The sequence below is a fragment of the Artibeus jamaicensis genome, unplaced genomic scaffold (assembly GCF_021234435.1).
Source record: "Artibeus jamaicensis isolate MK-2021 breed Jamaican fruit bat unplaced genomic scaffold, CSHL_Jam_final scaffold_916, whole genome shotgun sequence".
Classification (NCBI taxonomy): domain Eukaryota; kingdom Metazoa; phylum Chordata; class Mammalia; order Chiroptera; family Phyllostomidae; genus Artibeus; species Artibeus jamaicensis.
In genome coordinates this window covers 29,813,201-29,839,531 of record NW_026522059.1, presented here as the reverse complement: position 1 = coordinate 29,839,531, position 26,331 = coordinate 29,813,201, and the positions used below count along the sequence as shown (strand labels likewise).

The window sequence follows — 26,331 nt, the reverse complement described above, 5'->3', positions numbered from 1 at the left end:
TGTGAACTGTGTGGCCATTGTATTTAAAATAACTGAGCAAGTAGAGCAACAACTCTTCAACAAATTTTGCATTAAGCTTGAACATTCCTCCACAATAACTATTTGGATGATTCAGAAGGCTACAGCTATGGGCAACTGGTGATTGGCAGCTTCATCACAACAACACACTTGTTCATACATCATGTCTTGTGCAGAGTTGTTTGGCAAACATCATCAAATCACCCAGGGGACTCAGCCCCTCCACGGCCCAGATTTGGTGCCCTTCGACTTCTGGCTTTTCCCAAAACTAAAATCACCTTTGAAAGGGAAGAGATTTCAGACTGTCAATAAGATTCAGGAAAATATGACGGGGCAGCTAAGGTGACTGGGAGAACTGTGTTAGGTCCCAAGGTGCCTACTTTGAAGGAGACTGAGGCATTATTGTCCTATGTATGTGCAATGTTTTCTGTGTCTTGTATCTTCTTCAATAAATGTCTCTATGTTTCCTATTAAATGGCTAGATAGCTTCTGGACAGACTTTGTATATGTGACCATGAGTGAGTTGCTTTACTTCCCTAAGCCTCAGTTTTTTGATCTGTAAAATGCCTAGGTCCTTGTGCTCCAGTGAGGATCAGTTGAAAAAAATTGAAGAATTAAGGTACATAAAGTTCTTAGTGTATTGCCTGAGCACATAATAGTCACTCAGTAAACACTAGCTCTCTTTTTACTTTACCTCGTTAGCAAACATCTCCATTCTCTAATCAGTGTTCTTCTCCATCAGTTGTTCTCATGATGCCTTGGAAATCTGTCTGGTTTGTATTTCTCATGTAACTGCTTCTTCTCATCTTAACCTGTTAACTTTCAGGTCAGGTCTGGGTTGACTTTCAGATCTGGGTTGCCCTTTCTATGTCCCCTGGCTTTGGAGACCACCAGGTCCTTTGCACAATGTGTGCTTACCATCCAAGGTGAGGCCTTCCCAATCACTCTGCATTGGCCGCCTTTCTGCAGCCAGGCTCTTGGGCCCCAGCAGATGAGCCCCTGGCACTTGCTTTCTGCCTGCCTCAGCCCCATGCTGAGTCTCCAGAACGCACAGTGCACATCCTAGTGCCTAGAGAGCGGGGCCAAATGAACACCTCCATCTCTGGATTCTTGGATTCTGTGTTCCACAGGTCCCAGCATTCTTTCTACTTAGTCTTAGACACTTTCCATCTCGTTTCTTCCATGTCACATCTGATTTCTTCTTATTGTGGAAGTTGTAGGGAGGAGGTGCAAGAAAAGACAGAATGAGGTGTCCACATCTTTCCTTGAGTTTATGGCATTGCTGTTTATGATCTCCCACTTCTCTTTAAAGAATAATTTATGTACTAAAACAAGGTGTTCTTCATTCTGTTTATTCTTTAAAAGGAAACACAATTTCCCATCTGGATTTCACCATTTGAAATGGAATTTTAAAATGTCTATATCATCTATATCTGAGTCATTTTGCTCTCAGGATTTTTAAGTTCTTAATTAATTTTCTTTCATTCTTTCTTTCTTCCTCCCTCCCTTCCCCCTCCTTCTCTCTCTCCATTCATTTATTCATTCACTAAGCCAGGTGAGGGAATAAGCCCTCTCAATTATAATAGAAGGTAAGACTTTTATCAGAGTGCCGCGTGTGGCATGCAGTGCCACATGGGAATGGTGGTCCTCCAGGCCCTCAGCCCACAGTGTAATTTGTATGATTTCTGTGACCTGCAAGGAGCAGGCTGGTGGAGTTTGATTTACCGTGTTAGGCTTCATGTCTGCCTCTGTAGTGCTTTTTTCTTCCCCCACTGTGTGTTTAGGTCAGCCCTTGTTCTCATGGGGAAGATTGCACTGGGAATTTGAGGAGAGGTTTTGAAGGTGGGGTCCTATTGGAAATGCATAGGAATCCTTGAAAACAGGCCCTGTCCCCTGTCCCCTGCCGTGGTGATGCCTCGTGACTGAGTCCTCATGACTGTGCATGTGGCTAACTTCGTGAGACATTCACTAGGGAGCAGCTCAGTTACCTCCTCACTGTCACTGAAGATCTGCCCCTTTGGTCGACTATGCCTTTCAGCGCCTGCCCTAAACTAATTCTGTGTGTTGTGTGTCAGCGGATGTTGTCAGTGTGAGGAGGCCTGAGTCAGGGTGGTCTAGTTGAAAAGGCACAGACATTGGGGTAAAAAAATAAAAATAAAAAACAAAACCAATTCTGTGCATCCTGTAACACTTATAGTCTTCGTTTTCTTACCTGTAACTTGGGGATAATACTTCCAGGTATGACAGTACTGCCAGTATATAGGATTATTGTAAAAATTAAGTGAGATAATGTCTGGACATAATTTAGCACAGTGTCTGGCATAGTGGTAAGCACCCAGTAAATCCTGTTTGCTTCTCTCCAGCCTCGCCTCCCCCCACCGTTGGCCACTCGTCTCTAACACAGTATCGGTGGGACTGTACATACTTTCACTGTTATGTAATTGCTCTCCACCAGTCTGTTCCTTGGTCATCTTTCTGCTCACCCTCCAAATCTCTTCCTAAACTCAATTACAACTGTCCCTCCAGGGTAATCTCCCTCTCTGCAGAGAATAGTGAAAGCTTAATGTTTAGAAAATCAGTTTTCCATGGAAGAACTCAATATCCCTACAATGTTTTTGTGAATTTCTGTTTTCCAACAGGATTTATTGTTGACACAAAAATTAGTGTATTTACATTGGGACTTACTTTTCACAATAATATTGACCAGTGACAATTTTCCTGATATTTGAGAAGCCCTGTGATTTTTGTGCACAGAGAATGGAATCTGTTGACTTGTCTAGGTGGATCCTAGGCTTACAATTTTTTAGGTTCAGTGTGAAAGTTTCTGGAGCTCAGGTTCCTAAAATACAAGTGAATCTTCAACCCACATGAAAGATAAGTTATTCTCCTCTCTCTCTCCCACTATGTCAAGTTAGTGATGATTTTCGGGCCTAGCACTTCCGTGCTTTTGTCATTCTTGTTGCTCTAAATCTGGATATTGCAGTGTCACTCAGCTTCTGAATGTCTTCGAGTCCGATTGCTTATCTCCACCAGCCTAGAAAATCCCCCTTGGCCTCAGTCCCAGCTCTCCCCACTACTGACCAGAGCATTTACTCAACCATCTATAGGCCATATTCTGGTCACTTTGTCTTTTTGAAATTGATCAAATTTGCCTGGGATTGATGCCTTGGGAACAGGCATCGTTGGAGGGACAGATTGAAAGCAGTCTGCATAGGACCTCGAATGGCACAGGAAAGAGGACAGACTCTGTGCTATAGACCAGTGGCCCCCAAAGCTAGGCACTGTGTGGAACCACCATTTGGGAAGAGGAAAATATCTATTCTTTACTGAAAAAAAGGAATACATTTTACTGATATTTACTGTGTATGTTGACAATACTGTGTGATGTCATTTATACATAAATATACCTATGTGATGATGAATGCTCAAAACTGTTTTACTGATAGAAATGCATATTCATAAAAGTTTGGAGGCAGGCTAAGACCATAGATGATAAGCAGTGATCGAAGGTTTCCACGCAGCCAGTGACATGTTCAAAGCAGAATTTTAAGGAAATGAGTTGGGCAGCATTTAGCTACACAGAGAGGACTGGAGGAAGCAGTTCAGTTGTCGACTGCAGCAATTTGAAGGGCTTAAAGCCACAGTCAGAATGAAAAGGGGGGGAAGGTGCCAGAGCCATTCTGATGATCTTATCTTTTGCATGGTGAGATTTTCCCTTAGCCAGAGCATTCAGCAATTACTGGGGGAGCTGAGGATGAAGCAATGCTCAGGAAGATGAGGTTTTCATTTAAAACTGATTCCAAAAATGTATTGGTACTGCCAAATGGATCATTGTCCAAAAACCTAAACTTAAAACCGAGAATAAAAGTTATAATTATTACTGGTCAAAAACAAGTTTAGATAACTTCATAACTAATTTTTATATATTAATTTGAGAGAAAGAAAGAAAGACATGAGTTTGTCATCCACTTATTTATGCATTCATTAGTTGCTTCCTGTATGTGCCCTGACTGGGATGGAACCCACAACCTTGGCACATCGGGATGACACTCTAACCAAATGAGCTACCTGGTCAGAGCCACTTCATAGCTAATTTTATACACGAGGAAAATCTTTAAAACTGTAGAGAACATCTTCTTCACCATAATCCCAAAAAGGAGCCCTTGAAGGAACAGAAGCAGCATGATGATGTCCCTCCCTTGTAACACAATAGGCTTTATATCTGCTGCTTTGTGTTGAAAAGGGGGCCCAGAAATTTTCTCATCCTAGTTACGTGTTGGAGATTGTTACTTTCTGATAATCGCTGATTCAAGTACAAACACGTTCGTTCTTCCTCACAGAGTATGATCTTCACAAGAAATGAAACTTAAAACACCATATTGGTGAACGTGAATTTGTTAGAGAAGTCTTGGTACTTGTACTTCACTTACCATCATTTTCTTTAAAATTGTACTGTTAAACTCTCTATATTTGATATTTTTGCAATATAGAACTCTGAACAAAAGTGTGATTCAGAAATCAAATCTATCATTAACCAGGCTTCCCCATTTTTCCTTGCAGATAAAAGCATCTAAATAACGACAGGGAAATCATATGCTTTAAAATGCCAACTGAAAAAATAATGCCAACCAGGGCAGGTTTTTGACCCATACATGATACTGACATTACCGTTGAAATACATTGATGGAAGAGCCCGACTATCACGCAACTTAAATAAATGACAAAAATGCATATAGTTTAACTCTAGTCAGGTACCAGATATAAACATAACATTTGTCTCAATCAACTAAAAAATTATTAAAGATTGAGTGTTCAAGTGTATAATTATTTTGACTGATAATGAGTAGAATCTAGTACAAAAAATACATATAGTTTATTGGCATACATCAAAACAAAGGAGTTAAGATTAAAATTTTCACATATAAGTAGAAATGGATATTCTTACACATTGCTGGTGAGAATATAAATTGGTAACCTTTCTTTACCAATTTAAAGGGGCATAGTGACATGCTTCAAGAGCCTCAAAAATGTTTAAACTATTTAGGTTCAGTATTTCCACTTTTAAGAACTTGTCCTAAGGATAAAAATCTTAAATTTTCAAATATAAGGAAATCACTAAAATAATAATTTCTTGAAAATTAGTGATTATAATAGATGAAGTCCATATATGCCATGACTTTAAAAATGGTGTGAAACTGTATATAAAATGTCACCATTTAAGTACATGTATACAAATATACCCACCCAAAAATTATAAGGAAATATAACGATATACTAGTAGGTTATTGTTTTCTAAATTTTTACTATTTTTCTTAGTTTTCAATTTAAATTTGAAAGGATATATATTTCATCCAAAAAAAATCACAGCGCCCCTTCCCCCCGGCCCTCAGGCCACTGCCTCTGGACCATCTGTAGATCCTGGGACTCGACTCAGGCCGAATAGGTCAGCCCTCCTCTAGAAACCTGCAGCTGGGTCTGCGTGTGACTGCTGGTCCCAGTGGCTGCTGCACGGCACCGTTTGCACCCTGGGTCACGGTGGTGCCCATTTTGGGCAACAAGGTTACAACTCCCTTCATCTCCATTGCTCTCCTCAGCTGTTGTTCTCTAAATCACAACCTCTGTGCCAGAATTGCTGGCTCTGGAGGAGCCCCTGGAGGTGGCCAAACACTAGGCTGAATTTAGCCCTTCCCCTAGAATGTTAGGCCACCATGCTGAGCCCAGGTCAACAGCCAGACTCCACCCTTCATCAGTGGTTTCCAGGGCCCTTCTTGTCTGGGACCTTAGTGATTGCCACCCTGTCCCAACAGTTCTCCCTTATTCCCTGCCCCCAGTGCAAGGACACAGGGGTGAGGACAATGGGACTTTCCTCCCAGAAGGCCCTATGCCCCTTTTACACATCGATTTGTATTTGCCTCCTGCCCAGAGTCCAGTTGTTTGTCTGGAGGGCTCAAGAGGTGCAAGATGGAGTTTTTTTAAAGTTTGTTGCCCTGCCCCAGTGCCCCCCAAAAGTGCCTAAGTGCTTTATGTCTCCATAGCTAAGATCCAAGTAATTCTTCTAAGAACAAGAGATTTTCTTAAGTGATTTTCTATTCCTGCCTATAAAGAGAAATAGTTGTAATCTATTTCACTAAAATAATTAATCTTTGTCTAATTATACTCCCTATTTTCAAAAAAAAGCAATGATAATGAGCCTAATAGGAAATAACAACTTAGTTAACTTGCCAAAGGCAGAAATAGGTTTCCACTCCCAAACCCATGTACTGAATCACTATGCTTCCTGCCTCTTCTCATTCAATTTGTATGTTAATATGAGGTTATTTATTCTACTACTCAGATACTACACTCATATTAGTGAAGTTTACTACAGAAATAGAAATCTCTAAGTGTAGGCACTCTCTTCTGAGCTGTTGATAAAAGAGAGCTGGACAACAAATGTACTTGTGAACTAGTGCACTTATATGGAAAATTAGTCATTTACTGTAAGAGAAAGTTGTGTTTTCTCTGCAAAGTTAGGTCACGGAAGGGAGATCCCAGTTCTCATGGTTCTCATACATAGTTCTGGAGGGATCAGAATTGAGTAGTACGTGAGTATTTGGGCCAATACATATTGTTAACTCATAGTGTTCTTTGGAACTCCTGACTTGGGAAAGCTATCTAAAAAGTTGGATTAATCGGAGTTTATCCGCTTTGCTCCACTCTGGGTGCAAGTGTGAGACACTCAAGTGACCTTTTCAATTTTTCAGTTTGATGTAGCCAGCTCTCAACCTCTTCATCTTTACATTTGATAGCAATGAAAACTAAAGTCCAACCAGGTTGTTTTCATTTTTTCTCAGAGGCACTGTTTTCCCAATAGCATTATTACTCTCCTCAATAAAGTGAAAGTGAAATGCATTTTTATGCCAATATTTCATAGAGAAGACAGAACTCGGACACATTATCTGCAGTTTATGATCTTCAGAGGAAAACCATGATGCTGTAAAATGTTAGCTGCACTATTTGGGGTTCTTAACAGAAATTGCAAGAGATCAAAGATCTCTGGGCAGTGTGTGCACCTCCATAGGGGAACTAGCTGCCTATCTTCCGATGAAACTTTAATGAGACCTGCGTACAGCCAGCTAGGAGCAGGGTCTTCCCTCTGGTCTCTGGTTCTGACTTTGTTTCCTGTATGCTTTCGTTGGGCCAGTGCTGTGTGCCGCAGAGCCACGGTCACTCCTGAGTTATGATGTCATTTACCCCAGTTCTACTGCAAAATGAAATTCCTACCTTTGACCTCATATCACTGCTGTGCTGCTATTGTTAGTTTCGCTTTATTATTGTTGTTATTTTATTGGGTTGGCCAAAAAGTTCATTTGGTTTTTTCCGTAAGATGGCTCTGGTAGCACTTAGTTGTCTTCGACTTCATTTTAAACAATTTTGTTAGATTGTATTGTGACAGCTGTCATATCAGCATGCATTTGGAAAAAAAAAGTTATCAAAATTGGTGGATTTTCATGTGGCCATTTTAATATTGAAGATGGAAGAAAATTAGCAACATTTTCAGCATATTATGTTTTATTATTTCAAGTAAGGTAAAAATGCAACTGAGACACAAAAAAAAGATTTGTGCTGTGATGGAAAATGTGCTGTGACTGATCAAACATGTCAAATGTGGTTTGTGAAGTTTCATACTGGAGATTTCTCACTGGACAATACTCCATTGTTGGGCAGACCAGTTGAAGTTGATAATGATCAAATTGAGACATTAACTGAGAACCATCAACATTATGCCGTGTGGGAGATCGCTGACACACTCAAAATCTCTAAATCAATAAAAGTTACGGGTGAGAGTGAAAAATGTGTCTATTTTATGGAAAAAATGTGTGGACTTATTGGCCAACTAGATATATATTTAACATTCTTAGCTTCTATATCTAGTTTGAATTTGAGACATATAATACAATAAATTTTACCATTTAAAAATGATGGATATAAATAGTCTTCTATCAACTTTTTTTCATTTTTCAGACTTATTGAGCTTTTTGACTTTATCCAGAAACTAAGGATTCTGATCAACCTCACTTCTAAAGTGAGCAAGCTGTTTCTGTTTATTTAGACTGGGATATGCCCTAGGTTGGGATGAGGGAGCATTCCATACTGAAGGAGGTTATGTGTTTTTCTACAAGTTAGATGAAATTCATATTTTTTTCTTCAGCTGGGAATGCATTCTGTATAAACAAAGATGTTCTATAGCTCCTGAGGAAGAGGAATGAGGAATAAATATACTTATTATGGGAATGAGATTGTCCTGATCATTACTGGCACAGACTGAAAGTGTATGGAATGATGTAGAAAGAAGCTGACAATTCTTGAAAACCTACTATGTGCCAGAGACTGTCCTTATTATGTAATTTGCCTTGTCTTATTTTATTGTCTTAACAATTCCATGAGGCAATTACCATTTTCCTTCATAAATGAATAAACTGAGGTTCAGAGAGGTTAGGTAACTAATCTAAAGTCACAGATCCCAGGCACGGCAGAGCAGGAATTCAAACAATGGCCTGTCCCTTTCTGTGACCCTCACTGCCCATGTGTGGACTAAGGCTGGGGGCCCAAACCTCATATTAGGGGCAGGGTCTAGTCATTGAATGAAGTCCCATGTACTTCTTTAAGTTTTGGGACAATGAGAGTGTCAGAGTGGAAATAGACTTTGGGGCCCAGTCAGGTTTTTGTTTAACCACTTGTTTTCTAACCGTGTTTGCTGAGCCCTTCACCTTGAATGTGGAGTAAGTGCTGGTGTTCATTCGGGAGGTGCTGACTGGAGTAGCACCCATGCTGAGGGGTACTGAGTTTCTCAGAGCTCCAAGGAAGCTCTGTTTGTCTCTTTAGGATCAGCCGTGCTCCAACAGCTGTGCTGCTGTTGTTTGGAAGCTTTAGTCCTCCTCGCTTCACGTGGATTACTTCTTTGTTATTCTAATATAACGTCATTGTTCATCTGGCTGATTTGAAATGTGAAGGAGACTAATCCTGGGTGATAATGACATTCAAGTATAACACCAAATCTATAAGGATATTCAGGGCATTTTCTTTACAAAGTTAACTTTTTATAATTTGTGCTAACAATCCTTTTTCAGAGAACTTCACCATTTTAATAAGTTGGTGCTATTTTGCTGATAGGTGCAGAGATATGTAAAAAGAAAATGTGTTTTCCCCTTTTCATGGACTTTTAAAATGTTCGGAATTTTTATTTGCTGTACTTTATTCTGTCTTATGTTTTTTTACGGTGCAAGCCAAATTTCATTTGCTTTAAAGTGATATTAAATACATTTCCTTTAGACAAACCAAAGATCATGATATTCAGATACACCGATTGGATTTCTTCCTCCAACAATTTAAGTTTATGCTGTGAATATGAGCAGGTGGTTTGACTCTGGGGCAAGCAGTGGGCACCTCAGTGTTCTTTTTTAGCAGGTATTTGAATGCCTTTGACAGAACTTCCTATCTGAGTATTTAGATTTCCTTTCTCTCTGCTGATAAAGGATATTTGTTATGTGGTTTTATAATTCATTTATCAAATGTCTATTACATGCCAGACACATGATTGCCTTACACCCATTCACATCTCATTTAGTCCTCACAACCACTCCTTGAAATAGTTATGGCATAGGCTGGGAATATTCTCTTTATTTTCCAGAATAGGAATCTGAAGTTTGGATGAGATCAACTTCCTATGGTTACACTAGCAGAGCTCACCAGATCTGTTTGCCTTTCTCAACTCAAAGCTCACCAGGGAGTAAACTAGCTGCAGAGTTTTAGGAGATGAGGCTGGTAAAGTGATGGGGGCTCAGAATGTTATTCTAAGTGAGACACCAAGTTGTGGATTCATTCGTATCAATTGGGCATCTCATGTGTGCCCAACAGTCTAGGCACTGGGGGCATCACAGTGAATTAAAAGTCATACACACCTGCCTTCCAGAAGCTTATATTCTAGCTGTTAAGAGTGTTTGAGCAGAGAAATGGCATGATCTGGTTTAATTTTAACAGAGGTCCTTCTGGGTGCAGTATGGAAGATCACATACAGGGGGTAAAGACTATGGCAGGAAGACCAGTAGGAAATGACTACAACAATCCAGGCAGAAGAGGGTGAGAACTTGGACCAGAGTAACAGGAGAAGTGAGACGTTCTATTCTAGATAGAAGAAAACACCAATGGGATTTGCTAAGCAATTGGGTATAGGAATGGCTTGTCCAGGCTTTAACTGGAACTTGGGTCATTGTGCATCATAAACCTGTGCTTCTTTAATTATATTACAATGCTCAAGTGTAAAGTGGCTTCACGACAATCTTCAATTTAGTGCTACTTCCATTCGTAGCTACTTTTCAGCTCTTAGCACAAGGCTTATAAAAAGAGAACATTGTCAATGCCAGAAGAGGCAGTCCAGCACTTCACTTTCCAGGAGCATTTGTCATCCAGGCTGCAGTTGCCCAGCTTGCTCCCTGGGAGGCCACGTGCCTTCGTGGCAGCACTGTGTGGATATACGTGGGATTTGCAATGTGTCCCTCAGAGCCACTCAAAGTCTTTCCCTACGGTTTCCCTGTGGTGAGGCTGGAAGATGGATCCTCTTAAGATTTAAGCCCCGCTTCATGTTTTTCCACCTGTGTTATTCCTCCGAAATGACATTACGAGGTCTGAATCAGACTGGGTTTTAATTCTTGGTCACAAACTAGGACTTTTAGTCTGTTATCATCCCATGTTTTGTAAGAAACAGAGCTTCCTTGTAGATAACTTTTACTGAGCGGACACTGTCACCCAAAAATGGTTCTACATATATCAGATCTGTCAGTAACTTTAATAATTCCAAGATACAAAGTTGTATGTTTCAAGTCAATGAAATTCCCACCAAGCTGCTTATGTGGCAAGAAGGTGAATAAAATGTCATTTTCATTGCATTAATTTTCATTGATCTTAATGGAATGACCTTATAGTTGCAAGCCGGAGAGCAAAACGGTCATGGGTGAACATAAACGGTGCCTCTACTTCACAGCAATTACATTACTGGGCATAGCACGGGGAGCTGGCTATACTCTCGATTTAGAACAAAAACAATCCCCTACACACCTTATCTCGAAATGGAGTCAAAGGATTGGGTTTCAGTTAATCATTGGAAGGTCCCATGAACTGCCTAGAGTCCTCCTAACTGCATCTTCTGTATGTGTGCTAATATCCGGTTGAACATGGAGTCTGGTTGGGCAGAATATCCAGGTAAAGATATGATTAGCGGTTTTCACTTCCTGGCCTGCAGACAGCATTTGTACAACCTCTTTCTATATTAACCTGCTGGAGAGCAGCGTGAAGACGGTCCTTCCCTGAGTCAGTCACACTCAATCTGGCAGCCATAGCAGCAGGAGATTACTACATGTGCATTTGGTGCCTTTCTGCCTCCAGCATGCAAATGAGAGGCCTTGCCATTTTTAAAAAAGTTAAAATCAACTAAGGAGTCACTTCCTTTATTATTTTCCTCAGGGCTGCGTCCAAAGAGGACTCTGCGTTTGGTGCTCTGGACTGCAGAGGAGCAGGGTGGAATCGGTGCTTTCCAGTACTATCAGTCACACAAGGTAAGAGCAGCCACGATTGCTGGGCATCCTCATGTGTAGTGACAGTGTAAGTGAAAATGCCCTCTATGGTCCTGAAGACTCTCAACAGTACTTTGCGGTAAGCTGACCCCAGCAGGCATCTCTTATAAAAGCCTTCTTCATCCAGTCCTTGACGGAAATGCACTGGTGAGCTGTGGTGCTGTGGTGTGGGGCCGAGGCCTTCCACGTCAGTCTGTGGCCGTAGAAAAATCCCAACTTCTGTGCTGCCATTTTCTTAAAGGCTGTCAGTTCTGCTGCACTCATGTGTGCCAAGAAATTGTGGTACCAGGTAAGCGTTCCCTCTGCGCACCGAGCCCCCTCCCACACTTTGATGTCCTAAATCTTCCTGGGAGCACTGGTGTTTAAGAGCCAAGTCCCAAGTCTTTGAGTCATCCATGGGCATGGATAATGGTGGTGGGAATGCCCATGGATGGATAAAGGCAGCAGCCTAGGGTTTCAGACACTGTCATAGACAAAAGTGAAGCCTGAGGCAAGAAGGTAATAGTGGAAGATCATGACTGGAAATACAACACCCCATTTAAGGTGGGAGACAGGGAGATTCATGTCAAGATCAGCCTTTGAGGGAGAGGAAAGTGTGTAAGCTTAGAAGCATTCTGGATCAAACCGAATGTTAGGTCAAGGAGGAATTCCCAAACCAGTGGGCGTGCTGCTGAGCAGTGATGGTGGGGCCGAGGAACCAGGTCTGGTCTGCTCCTGCTGCTGCATCTCCAGACTGGAAGGAACAGACACGTCACTTTAAATTATTAAAATCAGACGGTGTCTTATTAGTTTTCTGAATTGTGGTTATTTCAGTTAGTTGGAACTTAAAAATAATGAGTTCACTCATGAATTTGGTCACTGAATGTAGTTATTTATTGTACAAAGAAAAATTATTCTCTATGCCCAGTTCTTTCACCACTTCCAGTTCTTTTGGCCTCTCATCATCCTGCAGACTAGACAATTCTATATAAGTGTTCTTTGGTTTGTGGGTCAGTAGCATCATCTTCTGTATGTTGTGGTAGACTAGAACATCAGATGAGAGTGATTCATAACAACCAGTTCATATTTCTGACCACCTACTATGTTCCATGTACTACACTGGGCATTAGGTTAAGTGTCATTAAGACAATTAACCATAACATTTTTCCATCTAAAGGACATTGAACTTCAGTTGTTACTTCACTTTGACAGAACTCTTCAGTTGTGTGAAGTGTTCTGATAAAAAAAATAAAGTATTGATGGCAGAGGCAGGAAGCTCCCCTATCCTGGCTTTGGGGAGCCATCAGAATAGGCTACATGGGAAAAATGACATCTAAGTGGAGACCTGAAGACTGAATAGAGATAAACTAGGGAAAAGGAGTTGGCAGAAAGGAGGTGAGTACTTGGTAGTGGGAACTATGTGCAAAGGCTGCAGGGAAAGAGAACACAGCACAGGGAAAAATGGGAAGGAATTCTGAATGGCTAGGGCATAAAATGCAGGCTGCATCATGGTAGGAGCATAGAGTAGAGGGGTGAACAAGCGCCTGAGCAAGAATGTATAGATTATGTTTAGGAGTTTGTATTGTACTTTCTCTTTAGACAAGTAGCATAACCGAACAATTTTTAAGGAGAAGATTTTAGATTCTATATTATAGAATCTTGGGCCCTATTTAAAAAAAACACAATTGCTAAAGAATTGTTTGAAGCATGTTTATTTTTGATAATCTACTGCAAGAAAAAAATGGATTTAAACTGCAATAAATCAGGCTCATAACTTCTTCAACCACTGACATTTTTTTAGATCTGAAAAAAATATTTCTTTTTCTGCAAATTTTTAAATTTCACCATAGCATGTTCTTCAAGGATGAACCTAAATGCCCTCTTTCCCACAGAACTAACTCTCCAACCCCTGACTGAACATAATCTCCATATCCTTGAAAAAATAATACCTTATGTAGACAATTTCTAAGAAATTCTACCCTTATGTAGAATTTCTAAGGGTAATTTCTAATTTATAGGAGGTAAGGATGGAAGGAAGGAAGGAAGGAAGGAAGGAAGGAAGGAAGGAAGGAAGGAAGGGAGGGAGGGAGGGAGGGAGGGAGGGAGGGAGGGAGGGAGGGAGGGAGGGAGGAAGGAAGGAAGGAAGGAAGGAAGGAAGGAAGGAAGGAAGGAAGGAAGGAAGGAAGGAAGCAGGGAGAGAGGAAAGAAGGAAAAGAAAGGAGAAAGAAAAAGAAGTTGTAGTCTTAGGCTATAAGGACCTTGCTTTCTACTTAAAATTTAACTTTAAACACACATATAAGAAATTTAGTGTAACAAACAATATACAATAGGTTCTAAATAAATTACTAAAAATATCTTACTTTGGGGAAGGTCTCTATCACTGACAGGGTACAGAGTAGTTAAAAAAGCTTAATACAATAAATGTAAGAGTTAGAAAAGGGATAAATGGCTGACATGTTAGTCAAGAGGAAGGCTTGGGACCTAATCCCTAAGGAATGCATAGATTTGAGCGAGTCAGCAGGAGGGGAGAAAGGGAGAGCCAGTCCCCTTTATCAAAATGCCCGTAAGCATTTTGGTGGCAGATACTAAGTAAAATAACTCAAATGGTAAATAGTGACTTTTTCACTGTATTTTGGAGTCAGCTGAAGAAGAAATCATTCCTGGAGGCCACCCATCATGCCCCTAACAATTCATAACAAAAAGTCCCATTAAGGAAATGTATGCATTTTTCTTATTTAAAGAATACTGGTTTACATATATTCTAATAAGTTGTAAAATTTTTTTTCTCATTTTAAAATTCTTTTCATTGTCTCTCTTCACATTAGCACATGAACTTGAGAACTATTTATATGTAGATTGTATGTCCTTTATGTTTATAGATTTTTTAGAAGTAACACTTCATGCTGAGTGTTTTGTTGAGATATGCATAGCATTCAGTAATAAAAATGCACAGATCTTAAGTGTAGAGCTCAGCATATTTGCTAAATGTATACTCCTGTGTAATCATCACCCAAATCAAGGTGTAGAGCTGTTACCTAGGAAGTTTCCCTATCAGGTCAACCTGTGGGTCTCCCTAAGGCAACTATTATGCTGATTTTTACTACCACGGGAAGTTATGCCTATTCTCCAACTTTATATAAATGGAACCATGCAGTATATACTCTTAAGTCTTGCCTCTTCCCAGACTTAATAGTATGGTTTTTCGGATTCATCATGTTGTTGCCTTAACAGTGGTTTGTCTCTCTGCTGCAGTCATTTTGTGTTGCATGCATGTACCACAACTTCTTACCCAGTCTCCTGTGGATGGACATTTTAGTTGTTATAAATAAGACTGTTGTAGACACTTTTGTACAAACCTTTTAGTGGACATTTGCAGTTCTTTTCTTTTCTAGAAGTAGAACTGCTGGTGTATGTGTATCTTTGTTAGAAACTGCAGAAGAGGCAGGGGACCATCGTGCTACCGCAGTACCTTCCCACCAGCAACGTAGGAGAGTCCTAGGTGCTCCCCGTGCTTCCCAATGCGTTCCATTGTTAGACTTTTTACTTCTGGCCATTCTTGTGGAAGGAACATTTTTATGTGTTTCAAGGTACAGTTCTGAAAAGTTATGCCTCCACTTCTAATAGTCATCATCCTTTTCCCTTCCTGCTTCCTTGCCTTGAGACCACCTTCATTCTGTGTCCCGCCTTTTGATTTAAGGAAGACTGAAGGCTTTTTTTCCCTGCGTGAGGTTTGTGGTACTGTTAATGAGTAGACTGGCCTTATTTCAATTTGGAGGAACACCTTTGGAAGAGTAGGACAGAGAAATCCCATAACCACCGCCGACTCCCCAGAATACAAGCTTCACATGTGGCTGAGGCTGTCGGATCTCCGCTGGAACCGGAAGAGGGCCTGAGGAGGGAATGGACCCCAGAGAGTTCTGGAGAGGGAGATTGTTCTAATGCCTAAAAAAAGAAAGGGGCAGAAAATGCCTTTGTGTTATTCTTTGTTTATGAAATTACTTTATAATAATATAAACATCTTTATTGGTTGAATTCAGCTTGCATTCACTAAGAAGCAAATGTCACCACATATACAAGGATATTACTGGGCTCTAGTTATTTTTCAGACTTTACTTATAGGAGTGGGATTTAACTTTAGAATTAAATACCTTAGAAATTATTTTATTGAATTTTCAAATCAGTGAATAAAATGAGTGCTGTCCAGATGCCATTTGACTAATCTGCTTTTCATGGGAACAATGCTTTTTTCTTCTCTGCTCTTGGAAGGAGAACAGGATGTCATTTCTCATGTCCTAAAATGTACAAAGAGAAAAACCACCCTAGAACAGTTTTGACTGGGTTGCGAGCACTTTTTTAACCTTTTCCATTTTAAGCAAAAATATGATCTGGCATAATTATAATGAGTAAGGTAATCTGGCCTGAAGAAAGCCTCATTACACAAGATAATCAAATAAAAGAGATTGATAGGTTCTATCTGGCATGAAAAATATTTTAACCTTTTCCTGATTTATTGCACGAACTACTGGCAATTGAATTACAGAGGCTATGAACACTGCTGTGTTCTGGTAGTCATTAATAAGGGCAATATTTTAAATAGGCTTTATTAAATGAGGGATGGAATGTACAATCACTCTAAAAATATCAGTTTATCCCTAACTCTAGCCAAATCGAAATGAGAAAAAGCTAAAATGAGTATGTATAATATTTTGTCAGAATTTCTTGTGTTGTAGTGCTGAGGAACAAAATTTCTTTCTACTTAGGTAAATATACAAGAGTGCTAGCTTCTTTTGGTAGTAAACTTCTTGCCAACTCCCCAACCTACATTAGGTTCATGTTTCACTCCAAAATAAAAGAATATGTTAGAAGTGCTTGAGATAACATGAGACTTCATGTTATCTGGGCAAATGGTTTTTGCCTAGCATTTTTATTTCACCAACCCATTGCCTCTGTATAATGTTAATTTAGCTGCAGTGACACCGCTGGAGTGAGAACAGTTTTGTGCTTGTCTGCAGCTCCGGTTGTAAAAATAATGGCCCTGATACATGCATTCGGCATATTTGTGTCTGGACTGTGTCTCCACCAGAGCGGCCGGCCTTACATCGTTAATGTTCCGTGCAGTATAGACGTACTAATCAGGGGTCATCGTCTCAGTCATTGCTGCTGGCCTTTTATGCATCCTATTTTTCTGTCAGTGTCTAGATATTTACATTAGTCTTTCGAGCACATCACAAAATGCTTTTAAATTCTATTTATCTCAGTGTATTCTTGGTCTGGAGCTCCTTATAATTCCAATACTTCACCTGGGATCTCTACGGGGTCTTATGAGAATTTGTGGATTTATTTTTTAAGGCTGTCTTTTGCATTTGTTTGCATCCTCCTCTATAGAATCCCCTTATGAATACGGAACTTCAGAACTGCCTGTATGTAGGATTTTTATACATAGATATGTGTCAGCTTGGAAAGACATATCCCTTTGATAGTGGGACAATCACATTATGCCACCTCTGAATGAACATGAGTAAGCTTCAACTAACCTCTTACCTCCCTCTCCATTATCTCTGTTTAGAAGGGGTTCCCTTTAAGAGGTTTTCATTATTCTCTTCCATAGAAAAGAAATAGTTTAAAATAAAAGACTAGCTGTTGCAACTAGTCTTTGGAATCTGCCCATGTTTCTATGATGGCAAGACCTATGGACAGTTATATTTTTGTATAAACACCTGCGGTTTCAGATCACAGTGAAGTTTGGCTTGAGCATTGCTTGTAGCCCAATACACATAAAGAACAACATCCCAATGTCTGTGCTACCATTACTTTCCCAAATAAGGGAACAGCTTTCAGGGTTGGTTCTGAGAACATTGTGCCAAAGCACTGAGGTTTATTGTGAGTTATTGTAGTTAGCACCTTGTCTCATTTTATTCTCCATCCAGAAACTGTGAAGAAGGATTTTAGTTTATATGCAGCCTGTTTAAACTGCTTACTGGAGGTTGCCTATGAGGCAAAAATAGTTTGTGTCTCAGTGCCTCCTTATTGCTAACCAGGTCATCATCTGAAGCAGAAAGACCCACAGCAAATTTAGTGCATGAACATTCTAAGGAAATCAGGGTGGCACACCAGGATGCTCAAATCTGAACTGAGGTGTCATGCGTTAGGCTCACAAGTGATCTATATGAGTCAGAACTTTTGGGGCTAAATTTTCTCATTGCGTGCACTCTGGCCTTACTAAATTTTGGAGCCAGCAAACCACTTTTGAATCATCGCACTACATTAATTCCTTGGGACTGCCTTATTCCCTCTGTCTTCTGAATCAGAGGTTGGCAAACATTTTAAATAAAGGTCCAGATAGTAAATATTTTAGGGCTTCAGTCCTTATGATTGTGCTACTCAACTCTGCCATTGTAGTGTGAAAGTAATCAGAGACAATGCTAGAAAGATGAGCATTGCTGCTTTCTGATGAAACTTGAGGAAGAGGAGTGGGGAAAGGGTAGAAGGGAAAGGGAGGGGGTGGGGGGAGGGAGAGGATGTGGAAGAGAGATTTGGCACTCTGGTCATGGTTTGCTGACTCCTGTTTTCTTTTTTCTTTTGTTTTGTTTTATTATATTTTATTGTTTATGCTATTAACAGTTGTCCCAAATGTTTCCCCATTGCCCTCCTCCGTCAGGTCCACCTCTCCCTCAGGCAATCCCCACACTATTGTCCATGCCCATGGGTCAAGTTTAGAGAACTTCCTCCTGAAGCCTCTCCCAATCTCATAGTCACGCCTTTTGGTGGAAAGGTTTGTAGCACATAGTACAATTCTAACATTTAGGGTGTCTTGTACCTGACATTTAGCTGTGTCTTGGTTGGCTTTAATATGACTGTTGTTTGTAAGCGCAGCCCTCGAGAGGTTACAGCTGTTTTCCCTGAGGTATTTGGCCAACAGAACACACCATCCCCAGGTCAGCCTGCTGCTTTTATTATAGCCCAGTGAGCCACACTATAGTCATGGTAACCTGCCTGGAGGCAAGACTTAACAACCTTTCCCAATATTCCTTAAAGCAATAATAATATTCAAAAATACCCTTTAGAGGGCATATTTTTAAAAGTCTATACATATAGAAGGGTCTTTTAAAGAAATCAACACTCCAATACATCTTGGCAAAGTTCCTACTAGTACTGAAAAATTGCCATTCACTGTTTAACCACACCTTAGTTTTATTCACAGATTTACCTATAGTATATATTTTTTAAATCTGAATTATTGTCTGGGAGAGAAGCTTTTCCTGGGAGAGCCCAAGAACATCATGTCTGTTTGTAATCAGTAGCTCTTCTGGAAGTTTGTTTCCTACTTCTGGCTGCTGTGCTTTTTGTGTAAATTTCTCATTTTTTCTATGTAAGGGAAAATAATTTATTCCTTTTAATAAATCTGAAAGTACAGTACTAGAATTAGTTGGGTAGACATGTACCATTTTCATTATTTCATACATTTAAGAAAAGGCTCAGACAGGCAGACAGGTAAAGAGTGCACCTAAGGTTGCCCAGCACAGGCATGCGGTACAGAGACTAAACTTGAACCTAGCTGTTCAGTATCTAAACTTCAGCCACAAGGACTTCTGTGATCTTGTACTTCTCTGCACTCATCTGAACTATGGGATTTACGTATACTTATTATGCAGTTGACTCCTGAACAGCAGTCAAAAATCCACATATAGTTTTTTATTCCCCCCAAACTTAACTACTAACAGTCTGCTATTGACTAGAAGCCTTACCAATAACATAAAAATCAATTAACATATACTTTGTATATTAGGTATATATGTACTGTATCTAGAAAAGAAAATGTTATTTAAAAAATTATAAGGTGGTCATAACACAGAAGAAAGTTTTACCCTTTGCAACAGTATGGATGGACATGGAGAACATTATGCTAAGTGAAATAAGCCAGTCAGAGAAAAACAAATACCATATGATCTCACTTACTGTGAACTCTCATGAACAAACTGAACTAACAAGCAAAAACAGAGACAAACTCAGAGAGCAGGCTGACAGCCGTGGGGGAGGGGGGATGGGGGATCGAGGGATTAAGGAAAAAGGACTCATGGAGATGGACAACAATGTTGTAATTGCAGGGCGGAGAGGGGTATAAGGGAACTAAATGGTAATAGAAAAATATAACAAAGATTATTTATTTAAAAAAAGGGTGGACTGTATATACATCTATCCACTTGTTAGAGTCTGAATTACATACACACCAATATATCTGGCTTTTGGGACATAGTGACACATGAATGGATAAATGGAGGAGTCACTTCTAAGTGCTTATTTCAAAACACATAGCACAGAATCATATTTTATAACATTTTGGAGGATAGGAAGTGGTATTGTACATCATGCATACATCAGCTGTCACCAATAATTCTAAATGTTTAATTTTGAATTTTCTCTGGAAAGTATAAAAATAAATAGATTTATTTGTTTATGAAGTTAACTCTCTACATCCTGCTACAATGATGAAAAAATTTAATCTTCATTTAATTTTCTCTTAGTTTGAGGCGTTTTCTAAGTAATGTTTTAGCTGGATAGTAGATAAATAATATCCAATGAAAACTTTTAGTGATATGAAAATCCTTCTTACATTAATAAATACTAAGATCATTTTAGTATTTGAAAGATTATCTACACATCAAAGCCTGCCCAGGATACCACCTTAGGACATCTTCCACTGCCTGTAATCTTAAAAGAAAAATGAGGTTAAAACTCTAACCTTTGAGAGATGGAGCTAAAACATCTATATATATATATATTTTTCTGTGTATAGAGCTTAAACACCCCAAAAAATATATTAGCACTCCACAAATTGAGTTCCGCTTCCTTCCAGGGTAACTGTGCCTGCTACACAAGGACAAAAACACAGCAGGATGGATTCCTGCTCAAACAATCTCTAAAGATTTCCAAGGACCAGGATTGCACTTTTGTCAATATTCTTTAACATTATCCGACATTAGCATATCCCTGGCCCTACCCACTTAGCTATGTCTTACTTTAAGGATGCAGCTTAGAGCGCTGGAGGAACAACTATGGAAGAAGGTAGTGCTGAGGTTTCGAAGATGTACCTTAACCCCACCTGCCTTAGTAGTCTCTGTGTGAGAGCGCTGAGGAGGCATAGGTGAGTCAGGGGGCAGGAGGATGAATTGTGAATTGCAAAAGAAATATGTAAGCATTATTTGCAAACTAAACTCAAAAAACATATAATTTAACACTTTTCCTGGGTTTTTTGTTCACTTTTTTTATGTTCTTAAGAAAGGGGACTGTAGCCCTGATCAGTGTGGCGCAGTTGGCTGGTCATTGTGCCATAAAGCATAAAGGTCACCAGTTTGGTTCCCAGTCAGGGCACGTACCTGGGTTGTGGGTTCGGTCTCTGGGATGATGCTTCTCTCCCTGTCTTTTCCCCTCCCTTCTCCTCTCTCTAAAAATTAAATTAAATTAAAAAAAAGAAAGGGAAGTCTAATTTATTCTTTCCTTGTTTGGGAGATAAGACAATTTATAACATTTAACATGTTATACTTTTTTTGATAATTGAGTACTCAATTCTTAAGCACTGTTTTCTGTGTTGGAAAATCATGCCTGCCAAAATGGATTGGTGTTTGTTCTTCAGCAAATGGTGGCTGTGATCAAGAGCTGCCCCTCTTGGGTCATTTCAGCCTGCCAAAGTCTAATAAGACAGAAATGGAAAGAGAAATGAAAATGAAAGACATTCGAGAGTGTAACAAATAGTTGGAACACATGGCCCCAAGCCTACTGGCTTCCATAAGAGCTTGGCAGAAAGGCTTTGCCCACACACACGATTTTTATCTTCTCATCTTTGAGGCAATTACCTTAATATGACACACTGTAGTGATGGCTGCCACTGCAAGGCTCTGTTTCAACATCTTTCACTAAATCACTAAGACGAGGATGGAGCAAATGAAGAGGGGAAAAATACTCACTTGTACACCAGGCTTCTATGTTCAATTCTCTAGAACTATAATTAATGCCTAATTATATTGACACTGCCATTGTACAAAAGTATTGACAATGCATATATCATTTCCCAGGTCATTCTTTCATTATATTAAAATGACATGTGTGAAGTAATAAATTAGCACCATCTTCATAAGATCCAGAAATTGTGGACTTTCGTATTGAAATTGTCAAGTGGAATGAAGTGCACTTTCTTCATGACTATTCCAATTAATGGAAGAACACTTATACGTGTAATACCACCTTATCTTAGCAGATATTTGCCATTGAAGTAATGTGGTGAGATGTATGTGGCTACATTATTACTGATGGGATGGCAAGGGATACGGAGGTCTGGACGATCCCTGTATCTTAAACATGGGTCACACAGTCAATGTATGAGTCGTAGGGAAAGAAACTGTCTTTTACTTTTAAAAAACACAACCAGTCACACATCTTCAGTTAAGAACAACATCATATCAAATATTGTATTCTCAAATTTAAATAGAAAAAAGTAGTGCAGCATGAGGGAGGGGACAGAGAACTGAAGAGTGACTTTGGGATGTTGGTTGGCAGAGATTCAATCTGTTTCTTTCTAATTTAAGAATTATTAAGGAGTGTGATTAGGATTCATAAAGCTTTCCAGGAAATATAAAGTACATTGAAGTACAGTGTTTAAAACTGACCCTAGCATATAATACCTCACAACTTCATTATTAGAATAGAAGTCTATGCAAATCTAAAGATGACTCTGAGTACCTTTTGGTCTTTAGCAGCGAGGCCTCCACAAAAAGGTGAGTGACTAGGTGTGACCTGTGCTCCTTGTTTTGACAAGGGGCTCAAGATGCACCTTTACGACTGACAGTCTACAGGAGAGGCATATTGAATACAGGTTTCTGTCTGTATTTGAATTTGACTAAGTTTTTTTAATTTTTTATTTTTATTTTGACCCTTTCTGAAAGCCATACAGCTCCTCCTGAAAGTCTAAGAATGCTTTTTACAAATGTTCAGTGCCCCGTGGAGGCCCACAGTATGCATGTTTGGTTACACCAGTGAACAGTGGATCTATTAGGAAGATTTGACAATTTTTACTGCCTTTAATTGTTTTTGTCTCCTTGTGGAAGATCATCTTCTATGTGCACCAAAACTTCAGGAAGAATTTTAATCAGTAATTAGGGGCTCAAATTTAAAATTTAGTGGTCTGTATTGATGCTAACACAAATCACTGTGGTGTGATGTGAATTACCCGAGGCCCTTTCAGTTGATGGGTTTTGCATGTGGACAGGTAATGACAGCTGATATGAAGCACAGTTTGTTTCTTTGCCTGGTATTTGACAAGTATCTTATGTAATGTATGCACAGCAAGATGTAATCTAATTTCCCAAATGCTGAAATAAGAGGAAAATACAATCCTCAATAATCAAGAATATGTGGTTGGTTATCTGTTGAATTTTTTGTAGTGGTAGAAATAGAAGATACAAAAATAACCAGAAAGGTAGTATTTGAGTATCATATTGGTTCCTAATTTACCTGAGATGGACTGATTTCCATCCATTGTTCTGCCATAATTATTGATCTTTTACTTTTAAAGGTGCTGTGGCTCGGGTGTCCATTTAAATGTCTATTCTACTTATTGGGCAGTTTTGTTGGGGATAATAATGATAAGTCTCCTGAGAACTGAATAGTTGGATATACAATGTACCTTTGAGTACATATAATAAATTCATTTAATCCTCGGGGGGAAAAAGTCCCTATGAATAGGTCTTTTCCTTTGCTAAGGAAGACATGAAGCTCAGTGAGATTACATGGTCTGCCAAGGTCATTTAGTCATTATGTGACAGAACAGGACTCCAATCCAGAACTCCAGGGCAAACTAATTCTCGAAAGTTTAATAATAACAATAGGATGATTATCGTGGTCGTCATCATTATCTTAATAATAAAGCTACCATTTATCCAGCAGAGATCTATACCATTATTTGTGCTGTGGACCACTTCAGTAGTCTGGTGAAGCCTATGGACTTCTCAAATAATCTTCTTAAATGCATAAAATAAAATGCATAGCATTACAAGAATATTAATTTCATTAAAATAATGTTATCAGCCCTGACTGGTGTGGCTCAGTGGATTGAGCACAGGCTGTGAACCAAAGGGTTGCCAGTTTGATTCCCAGTCAGGGCACATGCCTGGGTTGTGGGCCAGGTCCCCAGTGGGGGTCACAAGAGAGGCAACCACACACTGATGTTTCTCTCCCTTTCTTTCTCCCTCCCCTGCCCTCCCTATAAAAATAAATAAATAAAATCTTTAAAAATATGTATTGTTATCAAAATTTTAAAACTAAATATGTGATATAATCATATGCTTTTAAAAAATTCATAAAATAATAAGATCCTGCAATATTATCTAATTATTACCATAATTTCAAAGTAGGAATTTTTGAGATTTCTACCACAAATCTAATGTGATATGAAAATATCATATTTGGGATTTCTATTGGCAACAAAGTGACAGGTTCTGCTAATACTACTGTGGTTTGTTATTTACATTCGTAAGTGAAGGAAATGCTGTATTTTATTAGAGGTTACTGAAAATAAAAACATAGTTGTTTTCCCTTTCAACTTCACCTGCATTCCTATAACTCCTAAGGGATGCCAGATTAAGAATTCCTGCTTTACAATATACCTACAAAATAATTATTATTGTCTCCATCTTCCAAAAGAATAACTGAGGCCCAGAAGAATTATATACCTTCCTTAATAGTTTTCACCCAATAGCCAAGGAGCATGTCAAATAGCATTAGCATGTGCACGTCACCTGCTCTAACTCCCCACTGTGAGACTGACTACCCCTCAGGATTGTCACTCTAATCACCTGTACCTGCTTCAAACAGCAATGAAACCCTTGATGAAGAACGCAGGTATCCAAAGAGAAATTTGGGGAGCTCTTTGTGTGTCCGACCAACTACATTTATTCCACTTGCTTGGGGTCTTTCTAGTGTCCAGTCTCCCCTAAGTGGTCCTCAGGTGGCTTCCCAGAATGATCATTATCTCCGACATACTTGCTGCTATTTCCTGCTATAGTTGCTTTCTTCTTCTGCCTTTGGTGATTACGACTGCTGTGTGTTATTATTCTCAGATGAGGGAAATTGTTTTTCTCCACCTCCCTTAGCTCGACACAGGTACCGACTCGGATTTCTTCTTTGTAATCGCAAAATTCCTTAGCCTCCTTTTATCTAAAATATACCTATTAAATTATCTTAATTCTCCTCAAAGCTAAATTACTTCGTCTGTTTATTGTTTTCCTTCATTTTGTCTGAACACTTTAAAACTTAAAAAGTATGAGAAGGAATTGTCGAAGCTCTAAGTAATCCCAGCATACACTTATTAGAGTTTTACTGATTACTCTGCATAGTATTAGCCTCCTGTTGTACTAACAGCAGCATAAAAACTTAAAAAAAATTTTAATCTACTTTTTGTATTTTTAAAATTATATTTAAATGCCCACTGCAGTTCTTCTGCGAATGATGCTCATTTTGTTTTGGCAAGTCTTGCATGTGGAGGGGTCCCGTCTCTGATGGTAGAATGATGTTGACAGGCTGTGCCCAGGGTGCGTCTGCCCTGTTTTCAGACAGCTTTGGAAAGAGACGACCTTGGCCACAGCTACCATAATAAGAGTATCTTCTTATTACATCATCAAGGGAAACTCACAAGTTTTGTTTGTGTTAGATAATTAAAGGTGATTTTTTTTATTGTTGTCATTCTAGATAGCCTCCTTAGAAGTATTTAATTTTTAGTTTTTATAATGGATGTTGTAAGAATGTATACATTGAAGAGCTTTATAAAATATGTACTAATTATTCAGCTTACAACATTGGTTGTTGAATTTTATGTTTTCCTGAGATGTTCAAAAACAAAAAAAGCAGATTCTGAAAACCAATGTTGCCTTAAACCAACACTGGCAGCCCCATCTTCATCATCATTATGTTCACCACCACTACCACTATCATCCAAAAGAGCATCTAGTTGTGTGCATGCATGGTTTCCATGTACATGTGTTTACATGCATATGTCCTTAAACACATAAATGCACATTTATTCATTCACTCTACACGTGACTTTTTTGAGAGCCTTCTAGGTTCTAGGCACTGTTTTAAACTCAGCCCTCATCTTGCTTTCATTCTAGTGCATCAAGATCAGTAACAAGTTAAATAAATATGGTATGTCAACTGAACAGAGCAGCCAAGAAGAAAAATAAGAGAGGGAACAGAGACAGGGTGTGTGGGAGGGGAGCAGTTTGGATTTGTACTGAATGGGGAGCAAGGAAAAATTCACTGGGGTGATAGTGTCTGAGTAAAGAACTGAAGAAGATAAAGAAGTCAGTTATGTGGCTATCTGGAAGAGAGCATGTTAGACAAAGTGAAGGTTGTTGCACACTTGGCTTTCAGGAATAACAGGTATATCCATGCGCTTGAAGTGGGGCAATGAAGGGAAAAATAACATCACAAAGGGTCATCAATATAAAGGAGCCCAATCATGTCAGGCTCATGGGCCATCTTCTGTGAGTAAGATTGGAACTATCAGAGGCTTTTGAGCAGAAGACTAACATGATCTGAGTTAACGTTCTAAACTGATCCCTCTGAAAGCCAGTTTGAGGGTAGACTGAAAGGGGACTAGAACTGGAAGTAATCCAAGTGGGGGCCAATGATAGCACTGGAAGGGGTGAGAAGTTGTCAGACTCCAGATAGATATTTT

At 39.3% G+C, this 26,331-nt stretch overlaps 1 protein-coding gene across 3 annotated transcripts in view; it reads left to right on the top strand.

The window, feature by feature from the left end:
- The window catches only part of CPQ (carboxypeptidase Q), a 438,881-nt gene that overhangs the window by 300,845 nt on the left and 111,705 nt on the right, over positions 1–26,331 (top strand). For all 3 annotated transcript variants that reach the window (XM_053661098.1, XM_037131100.2, XM_053661099.1), the window contains exon 6: positions 11,518–11,609. In XM_053661098.1, coding sequence (XP_053517073.1) covers positions 11,518–11,609 — 92 coding nt within the window. The remainder of the gene's footprint in view (positions 1–11,517; positions 11,610–26,331) is intronic.